Source organism: Gasterosteus aculeatus, chromosome 6, assembly GCF_964276395.1.
Source record: "Gasterosteus aculeatus chromosome 6, fGasAcu3.hap1.1, whole genome shotgun sequence".
Lineage (NCBI taxonomy): Eukaryota > Metazoa > Chordata > Actinopteri > Perciformes > Gasterosteidae > Gasterosteus > Gasterosteus aculeatus.
The window spans coordinates 10,599,121-10,614,505 of NC_135693.1; the positions used below are offsets into that span (position 1 = coordinate 10,599,121).

The following is a 15,385-nucleotide window of genomic DNA, read 5'->3' on the forward strand; positions in this document are numbered from 1 at the left end:
TAGAAGTAAACCCCGTGGCGTGTTCATGTTTTAATGAAGCTCCATACCGCCGTCTGACATGTGAGCCGCGTGCTCATTAAAAGGTGGGTCAGGAGTTCAGGTCCGCGGGCCTAAATGTGCGGGTCTAAATAAAGAGCGAGGATTCAACTCGCGGCTGAAGGAAGGAGTCGGATCCCCAGAAGGAGACGTTCAGGTCCTGAGCTTCACCCTCTTCACCCACTTCATCGCTCTGACCTGGAGAATCCCAGATGAATAGCTCACCCACTGGTGCAACACCTGAAAGGTAGCCCATGACAGACGTTTTGTGTGCGTGTTTGTGTGTTTACGGTTGCTTTTGTATTCTCTCTGCTCCTTAGATCTGAATCTGTATTTGGGAAACTGGAGAACCCCCCCCCCCCCAAAAAAACAGTGGTATTTATACCCCTGAAACCCTGAGACCAGAGATTCTCCAATGCCAAGCAACCCTCCTGAGTGTGTATTTGTGTGTGTGTGTGTGTGTGTGTCCCTAATGTGGGTGTGGACAAGTGGCTGCTATCCAAACCAGAGGGACAGGTCCACCTGGTTAGAATAGACCCCATCACTCCTCTCTGCCCTTTGTGTTTCCTCTCTTCTCCTCTCCTCCGCTGTCTCCTTTCTTTTCGTCTCCTCGTCCTCAGGAATTGTCCTTAAAGAGGAGTAAGGCTCATACTCGCAGCATCTCCACCCATATATGGGTGGAGGCAGAGTAGAGGAGCAATAAAGTAAACTGCTCACGGTGAGTAATTGAGGAGGAATAGGACCAACTGGGATTGGCTCCAGTAGCACTGCTGGGAACTATATCTGTATATGCGGACTTGTCCAAACAGACGTTGATAGAAAGCATTGCAGCAGGTTGCTTACTGGGGTTCTGAAGTGTGCGTTCAGTAATGACGTGATGGACCAGCTAGACTTTGGTTTGTCGAGCACAACAAAGATTGCTCAGACGACGACACGCTGCAGTTGTATATGCTTTTGCATTGATCGATTGTTTGTCACGATCGGAGCAGCGGTGCTCGGCGTGCTCGAGGCAGGTTTGCCTTTTCTGGGAGGGGTGTGAGAGGTGGAATTCAGTGCACGACTGACCATGTAAACACTCGCTGCTCCACACTGAGACTCCCCCGGGAGTCACGAGTTGTCTTACCAGAGGTGACGACACCGGCTCTCTCCTCGGAACCATGTTTAGCAGCACAACTCTCCTTTCGTACCAGGCCGCATGTGGATACGAGCAATAGTTTATCCTAGAATAAGGGGAATTAAAGTGCAGTGTCCGACTCTTCCCTCATTACAGGTAATGTGCAGCCAGCATTTGTCAGCAAAGTCAGCGTTCACTGTGTTTTGTAACTGGCTGTGTTGGAAGAGGGGAATTCAGCAGTGGCAAACACAAGCTAGAAGTCAAGTCAGACAAGAAAAACGAGAGATTCCCTTCTCATGACTCACATGTATCTTCATTCATTTGCATCCCACACTGTACATCCCCGTCTGTAACAGGTGGAACAGGAGTGGATTGAGCCTTCAACTGTCTTATGACTTATGAAGGTACCGACTCAGCTTGGATGTCATTGTTGTTTGTTTTAAGATACCTGCGACTTTTAGTATGTTTGAGATCACTGAGCTGCCTGGATGTAGTTTTTTACTGAACAGTGCCCTCCAGTGTTGGACTTATGGACACTTTCACTCACGGACAAACTGAGCTGAATTAGACAACAAAGTACACACAAACTGTCTGAGTATCAACTCTGTTGTTTTGTAGCTCTACTGTCCTGCATTTCATTTAATAATTAATGGTATTTACTTCGTGATCACACATTTAAGTCTGCAGATGTTCTCCACATACAGTGTCAACACAGCAACATGTCTCCATGTGATGAAGAGTGTGCAAAACAGATAGAGACACATTTGGGCTTTTCAAATTAATGAAAATGGTAAATATGTAGCAGAAATATTTAATTTATTAGACAATAAATACATGACAGCGGAACCAGCCGTCTGCAAAAACAAATACCTATTACACCAAATTATACATATATAAATATATATTTTTCAAATGGCTTTTTAAAAAGTTTTACTCCCAGTAAGAAAAGTCCATATACACAAGTATCACACACTATATACAGTAAGATACGTTCAAAAAGTTACATGAAACCGTCAACATGCACCATTGCAATGGCCAGTAGCTTTAAAATCCTCCTCAGATCCTCCTCAGAAATACAGCTTTATTTTTGGGGATACATGAATCCTTTGGTGTATTTGGAGAGCCCGGTGCCGTCTTCAATCCACTTGTTGTAGTTGGTGACTCGTGTGTAGACGCCTGGCTTGTTCCTCTTGGCGCAGCCCTCACCCCAGCTCACTACCCCGAACAGAAACATCCGACCTGCCACCTCACACACCAGCGGACCACCAGAGTCCCCCTGTGAGAGGAGCATGAGGAAATCCAATCATATAGTGTATGTTGTTATGAAGGCTCATGTTGACACTGACTGTCTATAAAGAAAACAATGGCCTGACATTGGGACAGATGAGTGTGTTTTATTGGCCCATTGAGCCACCAGTACACCACAATATATTAAATTAAATAGGACAAATTCAGAACATAAATAACCCCAACCCAGGGGCCAATATAGAATCAAAAACCTTAGAACCTTGCACTGACATTCAGAGCAAGCATAGAGACGTTCATTCATACACTTTGCTCACCTTGCAGGCATCAGTGCTCCAGTCAGGGCTCCCAGCACAGAGCATGTTCTCAGTGATGAGATGTCCATAGTACGATTGACTTGCACAGTCAGTCTGCGGGAGCAGTTGCACCACGGCCTGCTTCATTATCTGCGAGTAATGTCCAACTGTTGCAGACGAAACAGCATCGGTAAGAATCAATGAAACGTGTGGGAGATCAGTCATGGACCTGTGGGTTAGGGTCTCTTCAGTACATACAGAATCTCTCGTTGCCAAATCCTGCGATGCTGCATTGAAACCCTGCAGGAAGCTGCGTGTGAGATGGAGCAAGACACACTGTCCTTGCAGACGATGACCTCACCGCACATCCTCCATTACTGCTTTTGATCTTCAACAGTGCTGAAATGCAAAAAGAAACACAGCTATGAATTCCGCTCACAAAGCCCCATGTACAGCTCTTCACATTTCACACACACGCACACACACACAATACGAGTCTGCGTACCTATGTCATTGTCATAGTTGTCCAGATTGTATTTTTGGTGAATGATCACTTTTTCCACAGTGAATCTCTGCTCCTTGTCAGCGTCAGTGGCATTGATGGCACTCTTCCCCAGATACACAGACAGATGTCTGATAGTCGTGCTCTCACTGAACAAAAAAACAAACACATATATGTAAACATACACCTCTGCATGTGCAAGTCCTATTGCGTACAGAAGCAAGAGTCTGTTGTATTTCCTAAGTGCCTGTTTGGCCTCACCCATCCGAGAAGCAGTGTGCAGCTGTGAGAACCCAGCATGGTGCGATGAGAGAGCCCCCGCAGAGAAAACCGGTGCGCTGATGAAAGAGAGCAGCGACCCATGGGTGCGACTCTACGGGAGTGAAAGAGCCCCCCACAATCTTGTGCAACCTCTGCACAGACCTCTCACCACATGTGCGCTCTGCGGTGACACAGAAACAGACGAGCCAGTGAGCGAGGGGGAAGGAGTCACAAGATGACATTGAGGAAATAGTGTGTTTAACACATCTCACCTGTATCCACAGCCGACGGAGGTCTGCTTGTTGGCGTAGGACCTGCAGACGTACATCTGGGAATGTCGCAGAATTCTCTCACAATCCTCCTTCCTCTTCGGACTCGACACCACGGCATCAAGCTCTCGTCAGGGTTCCTGGCATTCAAGGTTAAAACGATGTTAAACACGTGTTACCCGTACGAAACATTTCTGGGCCCCAGATGAATGACTTCAGGTTTACCTGCAGTAACTGTGGTCGCCGAGGCCATTCGAAGCTCCTGAGTAGGTGTTGAACATGTTCCAGTTGAGACATCTGCGTCCTGATGTCGACTCAGAAGCAAATCCCCTGTAACTGCTCCCGTCCCCAGACCAACACATCTCTAAGGATCCCATTGAAAAAAGTTTTAATGTCTTCCAGCAGATGCAACCCATGCAAAATAGTACTGTAGATGTTCGCTTACCCCTGTTTGTGGTACGAGGTTTAAATGGCCGACTGTTTTTAGACCGTTTTCGAGAAAAAGTCTGAAAAAAGTACAGACAAAGTCAGCGCAGACATTTCTATAAAAACACCCTGCATTGCTCAGCATGTATATTAAACTCGAAGTTACTTCCTTAAATTATTGCTTACCACATCAACGCTGAACGCTGCAAAGACGGCAACAATGACTAAAAGGTTCATCTTCACTTCTGGTTTTGCGTCTGCTGATTGCGGCTGTTTTTGTCTGAAGTTGGACAGGGAAAAAAAAAAGAATTACAGAAATGGTACAAAAGTAAGCAGGACGGCCACATTCAAAGCTCCTGTGGCCTTATAAGGATGTGATTTTCATGCACATGGCAGGAAGGAAACGGTCGTGAGGTCAGAGCAGTGCTTTCTTTGTCTGGGTTCAAGCGTGCCCGGATCTCCTGTTTACACGGTTACATTTTTGTCAATTAAATGTGGACAGTTATTGCAGTATAGAAATAGCGCTGGAGAGCAACAGATAGATAAACTCATGTGTGCTCCTTTCTTAAACACAGCCTCTATCTGAACAGTGAAACAAATTTGTTGATTACTAGCTGCATGTGCATTCCATCACATCACAGTAGTTGGGCAATGCGTGCGGTTCAAACTGATTTCAATATGTTTGTGTTCTTAAGCTTAATTTTGCATGACTAATGTCAAGAAACACTTAAACCTCACTTTATGCTGTACATCTTTCAGGTCTAATATCTCAAATACAATTCAGGATTTCTGATCGATTCATCGTGCAGACAGAAATGTAACAGACTTCTTCTACCTTTTGGTTCAGACTTGCGTATCCTGAAGAAGTTCTTCGTTATTTAATCCAGCTGAGGCGATGTCCTCTCTGTATCCTCTGATACGCACCTGTGTTACTGTTGTGAGTTACTCTGGTGCTGCTGCTCCCCGCCTTCACTCCCATTTAAAAGCACTCCGGTCACTAGTGGGAGTGGTTTTGGAGACAAAATGAAAACATCACTGGGGCTCAATTGCTGATCGGCAAAGTCTTGACCAAAAGGAGTTGTCATGTGCCATGACACATAATGAACACCCCCTCTTTCCCTCTTATACCACAGCGAGGCTGGTCAAAAGAATATATCCAAAATTGGTCATGTGTGAAATGACAACTTTTGCAACCGTGGGTAGAACAGCGCATCTCGCTCAAAGGTGTGACAGGTTTCAGTTTCGAAACAATGACCTAAGTTGAATTTGTTAAAGACGTAACCCAATGCCTGACTGTGGGGGAAAAACCCATAACATAGTACAGACAAATTGTAGCACTTTAATTGTACTCATAATGGCTCTTATCTATTGCATTTTGTAAATCGGCTTATTTGATGAAATTGCACTTTTTTGTTTCTTGCTCTTCTGGGTTTGTATCCTTATGGTTGAAATGCACCAATTGAAAGTCGCTTTGGATAAAGGCGTCAGCTAAATGACATGTAATGTAACGTAATGTATGTACAGCGAGTCCTATAATATTGAAGTGAAGCAACTGAGACAAACGAGAGCTTGGAGTATTTATTGTTTGCTCAAAGAGAGTTAAATAGTCCTGCAGAGCGCATTCAGTGTGCATGAGAAAGCACCCGGAACCCATTATCCCCCGAGCTGAAGCAGCCCAGGACCACGAGGGGGGTTACGGCACAAGGACAGAGCGGTCAGCAATCTGCTCCCCCACTCATCCTCTCTCTGCTGTTTGAAGAAGAGTAGACGTACCAACGTGGACGGGTTCATCAACTTTTCTTTGGACTTTTTTGTGAATACTGTGAACTGTATTCAAAGTTCCCGTGCTCTTATATGGAGGTAATTTTAATACAAATGGCAGGAAGGAAACAACAATTGTGACCACTGAACAGACAAGTGATTTATTTGTCTGGATTCAAGTGTACCCATCTTCTGTTCACAGTGATACACTTTTGTCAATTCCATGTGTACATGTATTAGTGTAAATAGAAATAGTGCTACAGAGGTTTTAAATGCAGAGTGTTTACCTTCATTTTTTCTAAATCTACACTAATAACTAACTAATAATACCACCTCGTTCGTCATAAAAAAAAAAATTGTTTTGCATGGGGGATTTTTTGACTAAACTTCCCTCTCTTCCTCATGAAATACTCTGAAACTGGTGTTACTCACATTTCCTCTTCTTTGATGGTGACTATGGCTCAACGGGCCACCTTTGTGCGCGACCTTGTGCAGAGATCTTTGAATGCATTATGTCGCCATGTGTGGAACAACTGAATAAAAAACATTGATGAGTTTTTTTGACTCCAAAAGCCTGATGAATTTGTACTTGAAGCCCCACACTGGTGTTTTTACAAAAATAATAACTACTGTATGTTAGACAGAAATAACCAACCCAGGAAATGGATATTCGTGGTTGAGGCCAGTGCCGAACATCTCTGACCCAAACCATGTCAGTCATATTTAAAACCCCTCTTACTCCCGTGTCAATCTGACACTGGACGGCTTAGATCGCACGTGTTTTCAGCTTCTCTCTTCAACCATTAGATACCTGCCTGCTTCCTCTTTCCCCTGCACCAAGTAATTGTTGAATTCCGTTTAAATTAACTGGAAAACCGTAAAGCAAAACAGATCTGAGATGCAGCTATTGGGGACTGGTATTTTTAGTTGTTTCATTTTCACAATGCCTTTTGCTGCATATGAATATATGTGAATTCACCTGCACATCTAAACAATTGACAATACATAGATTTGACATTTATGAAACTTTTGGAGAAAGTAAGGTGGTGTCAATTTAAATTAATATCTAATACATTTCATGCATGGCTGAACATCTCCAAAATAAAGAACGGTAAAAAAAAGGTGATTGAATGTTTAATTGGATAACTGAAATCTCTTTTCTTCCATAACTCTGTTTCATAAACTAACACAACTAAACCCCAACTAGATCTATTGTAACTGTTGATAACATCACTGGTCCTCATTGAGTCAGACCGTATTCAAAGATTCTTTCATAATAGCTTACTATTACTACATTTCCAATGGTCTGTGAGCTCATTTCGTGTTCAAGAGGTTGATAAATAATGATCTCTTGGAAACTACCAAACCAAAAATATAAACATAAAAATGACTCATATTATTTATTTTAAGAAACAAACATTATTTAATCTGTCTTTAGTTGGGCTTGAAACAGTTTCTGTGAAAAAGATCGGCACATTTTGGAGATCTGACGTTAATTTTGTATTTTAAACATGTTGAACACCACAAACAAACAGAAGATCAATTTGGGATATTTGCAGAGAAACAAGTCATGGTTATCTTAAGGAAGACCATCGTTCCACCTACAATTATTTTTGCTTTTGATTACGTTATACGTTTACCCCCCTCACATTAAGCCCTCCGACTGTGACTACGTAAGTGATACGGTGGGATGTTCCTCCTTCACCTAGAGAAATAGATTGCATTGTACATTGCCTCTCTTGAAAAAAAACTGGCTCATGTCCTCTGCTTTCTGATCACTTCTAAATGCAAATCACAAACTCCAATTATAATTTAAGAGTTCCTTTGTGTGTCCATTGGGTGTGTTTTAAAATTCCAGTATTGATCGTAATGTCTGAGCATCTGTGTAAATAAAGGACTATCTGTCACTTTACTGCAGTGGTTCTTTGGGCCCCAACAAAAATGGTCCATGCTGAATTTTTATTGAAATAACCACATTTTGTGACTTTAACTGTTAATGACAAGACGTAAGTGGACAAAACTAAACAGGGCTGTGTATTTTTTCACATTTTAATCCCCCCCACCAGAAAGTCGCGAGCCACAGTTTGAGAACCACTGCTTTACTGTAATGGAATGTCTGAAAATGAGCTTATGTCACCATCTAGCGGACAGTTTAAGAAATGGTCGTAGTTGTTTAAAAAAAGCATTCTTACTTGCTTGCAATGGACACAGTTGCTTTCAAACAAAAAACAGGCTTACTGGCTTATTAGCACCTTTTTGACTTACAATTCCACAGTATTCCACGTTGGCAGCTAGTTTTGTTTTGGACCTGCGAATCCTCGAACAAAAGAGAAACGGTGTAGAAAAACAAGTGTGCGTGCTGTGCGGACGCGCATGCGCAGGGATGACGTCATCGCCTCAGTCGAACACTTTCACTGCGCAGGCATCGAGCAGCTTTCCACTCAAAATTACAGTACCCACGATATAAACTCTATATTTCAGGCTTGTTTCACGGACTGCTGAGGGTACAGATATAGATATATTTATATATATATATATACTTCTCCGTCTCAACCGCTTCCACACCGAATAAGAAAACGAGCCGTCAGCTACACGCTCATTAGCTAACTTTGGAGCAACAATGTTCTGACAATCCAAAGTGAGCCGACGGTTATCTGTGGACTCTGACCTCCCGGTGAGTTTACAATGTCTGCAGACTGGACTCCTGTATGCGACCTTTCGTGGGGTTATCGGACTGCCCCGGGGGCTATAATTGTACCGTTGGATATCCAATAACAATAACAGCCCCCCGAGGACAGCTAACTGTCTGTCAGGTCACTAACAACGCTGAGCAGCTAACGTTATAACTCACAATGTACTGAATGGCTCAATGCGTGAAACCACCTTTTAACACGTTGAGCAGAGTGGGAAATAGTTTACTAACATTTGTGATATTTTCTTATGACAAAAAAAATATATCATCAATACGTAAGAAATCGAGCCATATGTTTTAATTGCTTAAGTGGAATCATGGTGACGATCTACTGTGTGGTGCACAATGTTTCTGATGAAGTGAGGGATTGATTTGTTTTTGCTCTCTTTGCTGAGGCCTCCCATCATGGAGCGGACTCCACTCAGGCACAACCAGATGTGTGGCTCCTGGGAGATGAAGGAGAGACTCGGCACTGGGGGCTTTGGCCATGTCTACCTGTACCAGCACCTTGTAAGTTCTGCTCCCCCCAGACCCAGATGTGTCTTTGGCCCGGTTTCATTCCCCGTCTTGTGTTTGGAGCAGGAGTCAGGAGAGAAGATTGCGGTTAAACTTTGTCGCCTGGAGCTGAACTCCAAGAACAAAGACCGCTGGGGCAGAGAGATTCAGATCATGAAGAAGTGAGCTTAAATAATCCTCCACCACCTCCACCTCATGTTCAAAAACAAAGTTCGCCGGTGAACAAACGTCGCTGTGCACTGACTTTCTCTCTGTCACAGGCTGAATCACGGAAACGTTGTCCAGGCCAGAGAAATTCCAGAGGAGTTGCACTCCATTGCTTTAAATGACTTACCCCTGTTGGCCATGGAGTACTGCTCAAGAGGAGACCTACGCAAGGTACCAAGTGGGTATTTGATTGAGACCCCATACCCTTTGTATTTATTTTTGCAAACATTGCACTGTTAACCTTTTTACATCATTATTTAGGTTTTGAATAAACCAGAAAATTGTTGCGGGCTAAAGGAGAGTGAAGTCCTCTCGCTGCTCAGTGACATCGGTAATGGTTCCCTCTGCTTTTACTTTGACACAAACCATTGTTGTCACATATTGATACATTAATTTGTTTGTTTTTTTGTTTTTTACAAATGCAGGTTCTGGTATCCAATATCTTCATGAAAATAAGATCATTCACAGAGACCTAAAGCCAGAGAACATAGTGCTGCAGGAGATTGGTGGGAAGGTGAACTCTTTTCCTTTTTTACATTCATGCAGTCTGTGTAATCCTCCTTTAAATATATAATATGGTTTTCTGTGCCTTGCTCTCATAATGAAACGGTGTTTTCCTCCAGCTTATCCATAAAATAATAGATCTGGGTTATGCAAAAGACCTCGATCAGGGCAGTCTTTGCACATCCTTTGTGGGAACTCTCCAGTATCTGGTAAGAGTTGCATCAGCGCTATGCAAGCTATGTTTGTTGCAACAATCAAAACCTGTTCTACAAATCTATCTGTATGTGTGCCAGGCTCCAGAGCTGTTTGAGAGTAAACCCTACACTGTAACTGTGGACTACTGGAGCTTTGGGACTGTGATCTTTGAATGCACTTGTGGTTTTCGCCCCTTTTTACACCACATGCAGCCTGTACAATGGTGAGTCAACATAGCAGCAATGCATTTATTGTGTGCTTTTCAAAGAACCTGACATTGAAAAACAAATTTATGGAGTTTAACATTTCACAATATTGTTAATATTTAACATATATAATGAGAAGATCTCATAATCCAAAATAGTTTGATGACTGTTGCAGTAAAAATAAATCACAGCAAAATGTCAGGCTTCACAGTATGCATAAAAAACTCCCCAACAGTTACCATATTATATGACAATACTAAACTAGGTTGTATTGAATGTGATATTGACCAGTGCAGACTCTGTAAACCACGAATAAACAAGATACAACATTTTGGTATAAAATTTGCTTTTTATCAACGTGATCATGACCACAACATTTTCATAATTGGCAAAACATTTAGTTATCGAAGATGGAGATGAGCCATGTACGCAGATATATTTCTAAATGTCAGAAGCCTTTTAAGGGTCTAGTCTTTTGATATGTCGCCTTTATTTAAGTTGCCTCTTTTTGCTCGTTCGCCTTCTTTCGTAGGACAAGTAAAGTCAAGAACAAAGGTCCCAAAGACATTGTGGCTGTAGAGGACATGAATGGAGAAGTACGGTTTTCCACACATCTCCCTTATCCAAACAATGTCAGCAGGTAAAACCAAAGAAAAAGTTTATTTTTCAAACCTACCAGTCCAGCGTCCCTCATTCTCACGTGCATCTTACCTGTGTGTGCGTGTGTGTGTGCGCGTTCACAGGCCACTGCTGGAGCCAGTCGAGTCCCTTCTGCAGATGCTGTTGCTGTGGGACGCTGCTGCGCGTGGTGGAGGGCTGGATCCTGACACCAACAAGCCACACTGCTACACGGCTCTGCAGAACATTCTAAGCTTGAAGGTCAGCAGTGTGAACCTTTCCCATTATAACGACTCACTTGAACCACATTACATTGGTAATGCATCACAGATGAGGACCAATGGCCCGGCTTTGTGCCTTTCTTCTTTCAGGTGATTCACGTGTTGGACATGACGTCGGCCCAGCTGCACTCTTTGATTTTGGGTGCTGAGGAGAGTTTACACTCCTTGCAGCTTCGCCTGGAGACGCACACTCAGACACACGTCTCCCCGCTGAGTCAAGAGCTGCTGCTGGAGACGGGGATCTCCCTCGACCCACGCAGACCGCCTGCCCACTGTCTGCCAGAGGGATTGGTATATGACACACACACACGCACACACTCACACACACACACACACACACACACACACACACACACACACACACACACAAAACCGAGTCACAAGTAAATAAGCAAAAGATTTTGTGAATTATTATTTTCATTGAGAAGTTTTGTCTGGATTATATTGGTAACTAGTTTTTTTTAGCAGTTTCTTTCCCCTTCATAGTTGAACATTACATTTAAATGAACATTTGGTCCCCAAATATGTCTTCAGGAGAGTAAGTGTAGATTAGGTAAATTATGTAATACCTGAAGAAAATACCTGTTTGACTGTATGTTAGCGGACTGTGTGATCGAGTGTATGACGGTTGTCCGCTACCAGCCCGTTTGCTCTCTCTGGAAGAAAATGTTTCAGCAAATCTTGACCTTAACTTGAGTTTTCACTGTGACTTTGGTTTGCTTTCAGCGGGGCTGGGACATCTCCCTAGTCTTCCTGTTCGATAAGAGCCTGACCAAGTACTCTGGACCGCTGACCGCCAGGCCTCTGCCAGACAGTGTCAACTTTATAGGTGAGGTATAAAACTGTCTAACGAGCTGTAGTTATGCTGTCACATTTACTCTTGTCACTTTTGTGAGTGACGGTGCGGCTACAGCGGGTTGTCCTGTAGCCAAAAGGTTTGCAATTTAATCCCGGTTTCAAGGATTATTACATGACGAAGGTCTACTTCATGTACAGTTTCTGGTCTGCGTGCAGAATACAAACACTTCAGTTCAACTTAAGTTTAAGCAGCTTTTTAAACTGTTGTCCGATCAACGTGTTGTCTCAGTCAGGGAGACCAAGACGCAGCTCCCCCTGTCTGCGCTGAGAAAAGTGTGGGGGGAGGCAGTCAGCTACATCTGTGGACTGAAGGAGGACTACATTCGTCTGTACCAGGGACAGAGGGCGGCCATGTAAGTGCCTGAAACCCACCCGCGCACACATGCATGCACCCACACAATAAAGCAGCCACTTCCCGTGTGTGTTTGTGTATGTGTAGGCTGAGCCTGCTGCGCTACAACACCAACTTAACGCGGTACAAGAACCTGCTGTTCTCCCAGTCGCAGCAGCTACGAGCCAAACTGGCTATTTTTAAGACCAGCATCCAGAATGACCTTGAGCAGTACACCAGGCAGAGACACGTTGGCATCTGTGAGTGGATGTTGATCTCCTGCTGGGACACCATTGAAAGTGATGTAATGAAGCCTTTAGTGAACTCTCTTGTGTTTTTCTGAAGCTTCAGAGAAAATGTTGAGAACCTGGCAGGAAAATGAAGAGAAGGCCGATGGGTTCTCGAAGGTAAGGAGGTTATTACTTATTAGAGGTTGTAAACTTACTTGCAGTTATTTAAAAACAAGTACATGCTAAGAGTGCTATCTGCTGCAGGTTGCAGAGGTCGGGTATCTGGATGAGGAGATAGTGGCTCTGCATTCGGAGATTGTGGAGTTGCAGAGGAGTCCATTTGCGAGGAGACAAGGCGATGTAATGGAACAGCTGTGAGTATCTCTCTGTTGTAGTTGCATTCTTATAATTTCTACGAGTTCAGATTTTTAAGTCTAAATTATAAGACAACATTCGGGTGCCCATCTTCAAAATACAGAGAACAAACTGTTATTAAATCAGAATGCTGAAACATTCTGACCCTTTGCGTCCTTTTCAGTGAGGAAAAGGCTATTGAACTCTACAAGCAACTGAAAGCTAAATGCAAAAGTAAGTACAAATCATTACACATTTAAAATAATTAAAGTTGTTAGGACTCCTGCTTTTTGTTCATCACTGAGGATACAATTTAACTGTATTAGAAATAAATCATTTTTCTGTGCAAAGCAACGTGTTTAAATATTAAAAAATATGAAACTTAGTCTGTCTTAGTCTCAAAATTACAACACATTTATTTTGGAATATTCCAACGACAAAATACAAGGTGCAGGGAACTTGGAGGTGAGTAAACGCCATTTCCAAAATCCCAGAGGCGCATGGAGGTGCGCACGTGGTTTTGTCCTCCACTCCAGCCCTGGTTGATAGAACATGGATGATCATAGACGTGTGTGCTCGTACAGGTCCTGACCCTCCACACGGCTACAGCGACAGCTCGGACATGGTGAGGATGATACTCCAAACCGTACAGAACCAGGACAGAGTACTTAAGGACTTGTACACTCACCTGAGGTAAGTTATCCAGTTGTCTAAACAGACACCCACGAGACATTGTTTAACAGTTCCTTGTTGTGTCTTTTGGGAGTTTTCTTCATCTTTATTTTTTATTTTTTCCCTCTAGTACAATTCTTGTGTGTAAGCAACGCATCGTTGATTTGTTCCCTAAGTTGGAGAGGGCGGTAGAGAACATAAAAACTGCAGAAGCTGCAGTGATGCAGATGCAAATGAAGAGACAGAAAGAGTTCTGGTACCTCCTCAAGATTGCCTGTGTGAGTTTTTGACAACATTTTTTTTTTTTAACGGAAAATGTGTTTGTGAAGCTCTGCAATGCGGTATTAAATGTATATAACAAATTCAACTGTAGCTAATGGCAATTGTGTGTTTAGGCCCAGAATAATACTCCAACACAGTCACTGATGCAACAACCCACCTACTGGTAAGTGACAAGCATACATCAAAGTTGTATCTGTAAAACACTGAAGCTGTTTTCTCTGTACACGTTTACTGATCTTTTGAAACCGGCTGCTGGGTTTAAATCACAAATCTGCCAATTTGGGGAAAAACTGTAACATGGAGCCACAGAATCCTGAAAGATAAACATTGCATTCCAACTTGAAGACTTTTTAATTTATTTTTTAAGTGCATACTCTAGGTCAGAGGAACATTCTCAACTTCTCAAATTTATTTAATGAAAATATGGTGCAGTTTGAACCTGAGATAGTATGGAGACTGAATACGTATGCCAACACAAAACAAGTTATTTTCCCAGGCAAAGGCCCGCGACCCATTAAAAACGGGTCCGCGACCCTCCAGTTGAGAATCACTGCTCTAGGTGACCTTACACAGTACATACTGGTGCATGCGGAATGTATTCATTTGGGACGTACGACTTTGTCATAAGAATGCCTCTTGAACTGTGACCTTCCTGCTTGTATGTCAGCTCTGTAGCCGATTATGGGTCTGAATAGCAAGAAAGACACACAGGCTTTCTTACTGCAAAATGCTGCCGGATGCAGAGCGACACCGTGGTCTTTTTGGCAGTAAAAGAACACTAATACACCTTTTGTTTTCTTTTTCAGTGAAACAGTTAGTCAGTTACTGGATGAGAATCAGCGTTATCTGAGTCAACTAACCTCTCTGGTGCAGGACGCCACCCAGGAGATGGAGCACAGTATCATGGTATGCTATGCAAGAGGGACCCAGTGTGTGCTCATGCATGTAAACACATCCTTTAATCAACTCCTGGTTGACTATTTATGAGTGACGGGAAATTCTTCATCAAACCTTAAATAAGCACCTTTAGCCGATCATGCAGGTTTGATGTTGAGGTTTATGTTGTGAGGTTGAAAAATGGCATGAGAATGTCCAGGAGATGATAGATGGTGTGCTAGTGTTTGGAAGTAGAGTATTAACGCATTTGTTTGTTCTCTCTCCAGGATCAGGACTGGGGATGGACTAAGTACGGAGCGGCAAAAGCCAAACCCAACAATCTGTAGAAACTGACTCGGTAATAAGAGTTAGAGACAGAAACAAGTGCCTTTATCAGAGTTGCACTTTCGCAAAGATTGTCAAAGATTATTTTTAATTCCACATTCTGTGATTTTTTTGTAATGCCATAATACAACGTGTGCAACAGCATGCTATGGTATGATATTCATGTTTTAACTTAAATGTATATTGTTGAGTTCTCAGCTGTAACCAAGACTTATTTATTTTACTTGTAATATTGATTTGAGTTAAACATTGCTGCTGAAAAAACTGCATGTTGGAATGTGAATAAAATCACAATTGTATGGCACATA

The 15,385-nt window shown here is 42.8% G+C and overlaps 2 protein-coding genes across 4 annotated transcripts; one reads left to right on the plus strand and one right to left on the minus strand.

The window, feature by feature from the left end:
• Positions 1 to 1,947: 1,947 nt before the first annotated feature.
• Positions 1,948 to 5,287, minus strand: LOC120820630 (urokinase-type plasminogen activator). The gene is made up of 10 exons (XM_040178611.2): positions 4,985 to 5,287; positions 4,336 to 4,429; positions 4,169 to 4,229; positions 3,949 to 4,087; positions 3,727 to 3,863; positions 3,455 to 3,635; positions 3,197 to 3,342; positions 2,950 to 3,090; positions 2,713 to 2,858; positions 1,948 to 2,426 (listed from the first exon to the last, which is right to left on the minus strand). Exons 2-10 carry the CDS (start codon positions 4,384 to 4,386, stop codon positions 2,232 to 2,234), a joined length of 1,197 nt encoding a protein of 398 aa, XP_040034545.2. The 5' UTR covers positions 4,387 to 4,429; positions 4,985 to 5,287; the 3' UTR covers positions 1,948 to 2,231.
• A 2,794-nt stretch (positions 5,288 to 8,081) lies between these two features.
• LOC120820624 (inhibitor of nuclear factor kappa-B kinase subunit alpha) lies at positions 8,082 to 15,381 on the plus strand. Of its 3 annotated transcripts, none has more exons than XM_040178600.2 (22): positions 8,082 to 8,584; positions 8,998 to 9,112; positions 9,185 to 9,279; positions 9,379 to 9,496; positions 9,587 to 9,656; positions 9,751 to 9,839; positions 9,949 to 10,038; positions 10,123 to 10,247; positions 10,763 to 10,870; positions 10,974 to 11,109; positions 11,220 to 11,420; positions 11,856 to 11,958; positions 12,217 to 12,340; positions 12,427 to 12,578; positions 12,664 to 12,725; positions 12,813 to 12,922; positions 13,087 to 13,136; positions 13,487 to 13,595; positions 13,705 to 13,852; positions 13,970 to 14,019; positions 14,663 to 14,762; positions 15,020 to 15,381. In XM_040178600.2, exons 2-22 carry the CDS (start codon positions 9,008 to 9,010, stop codon positions 15,077 to 15,079), a joined length of 2,205 nt encoding a protein of 734 aa, XP_040034534.2. In that variant the 5' UTR covers positions 8,082 to 8,584; positions 8,998 to 9,007; the 3' UTR covers positions 15,080 to 15,381. The 3 variants fall into 3 exon arrangements, 2 of the variants coding, with proteins under 2 accessions (XP_040034534.2, XP_040034535.2); XM_040178601.2 differs by having other exon boundaries at positions 8,279 to 8,584; positions 9,379 to 9,503; XR_005712410.2 differs by having other exon boundaries at positions 8,280 to 8,584; positions 13,751 to 13,852.
• Positions 15,382 to 15,385: the final 4 nt, after the last annotated feature.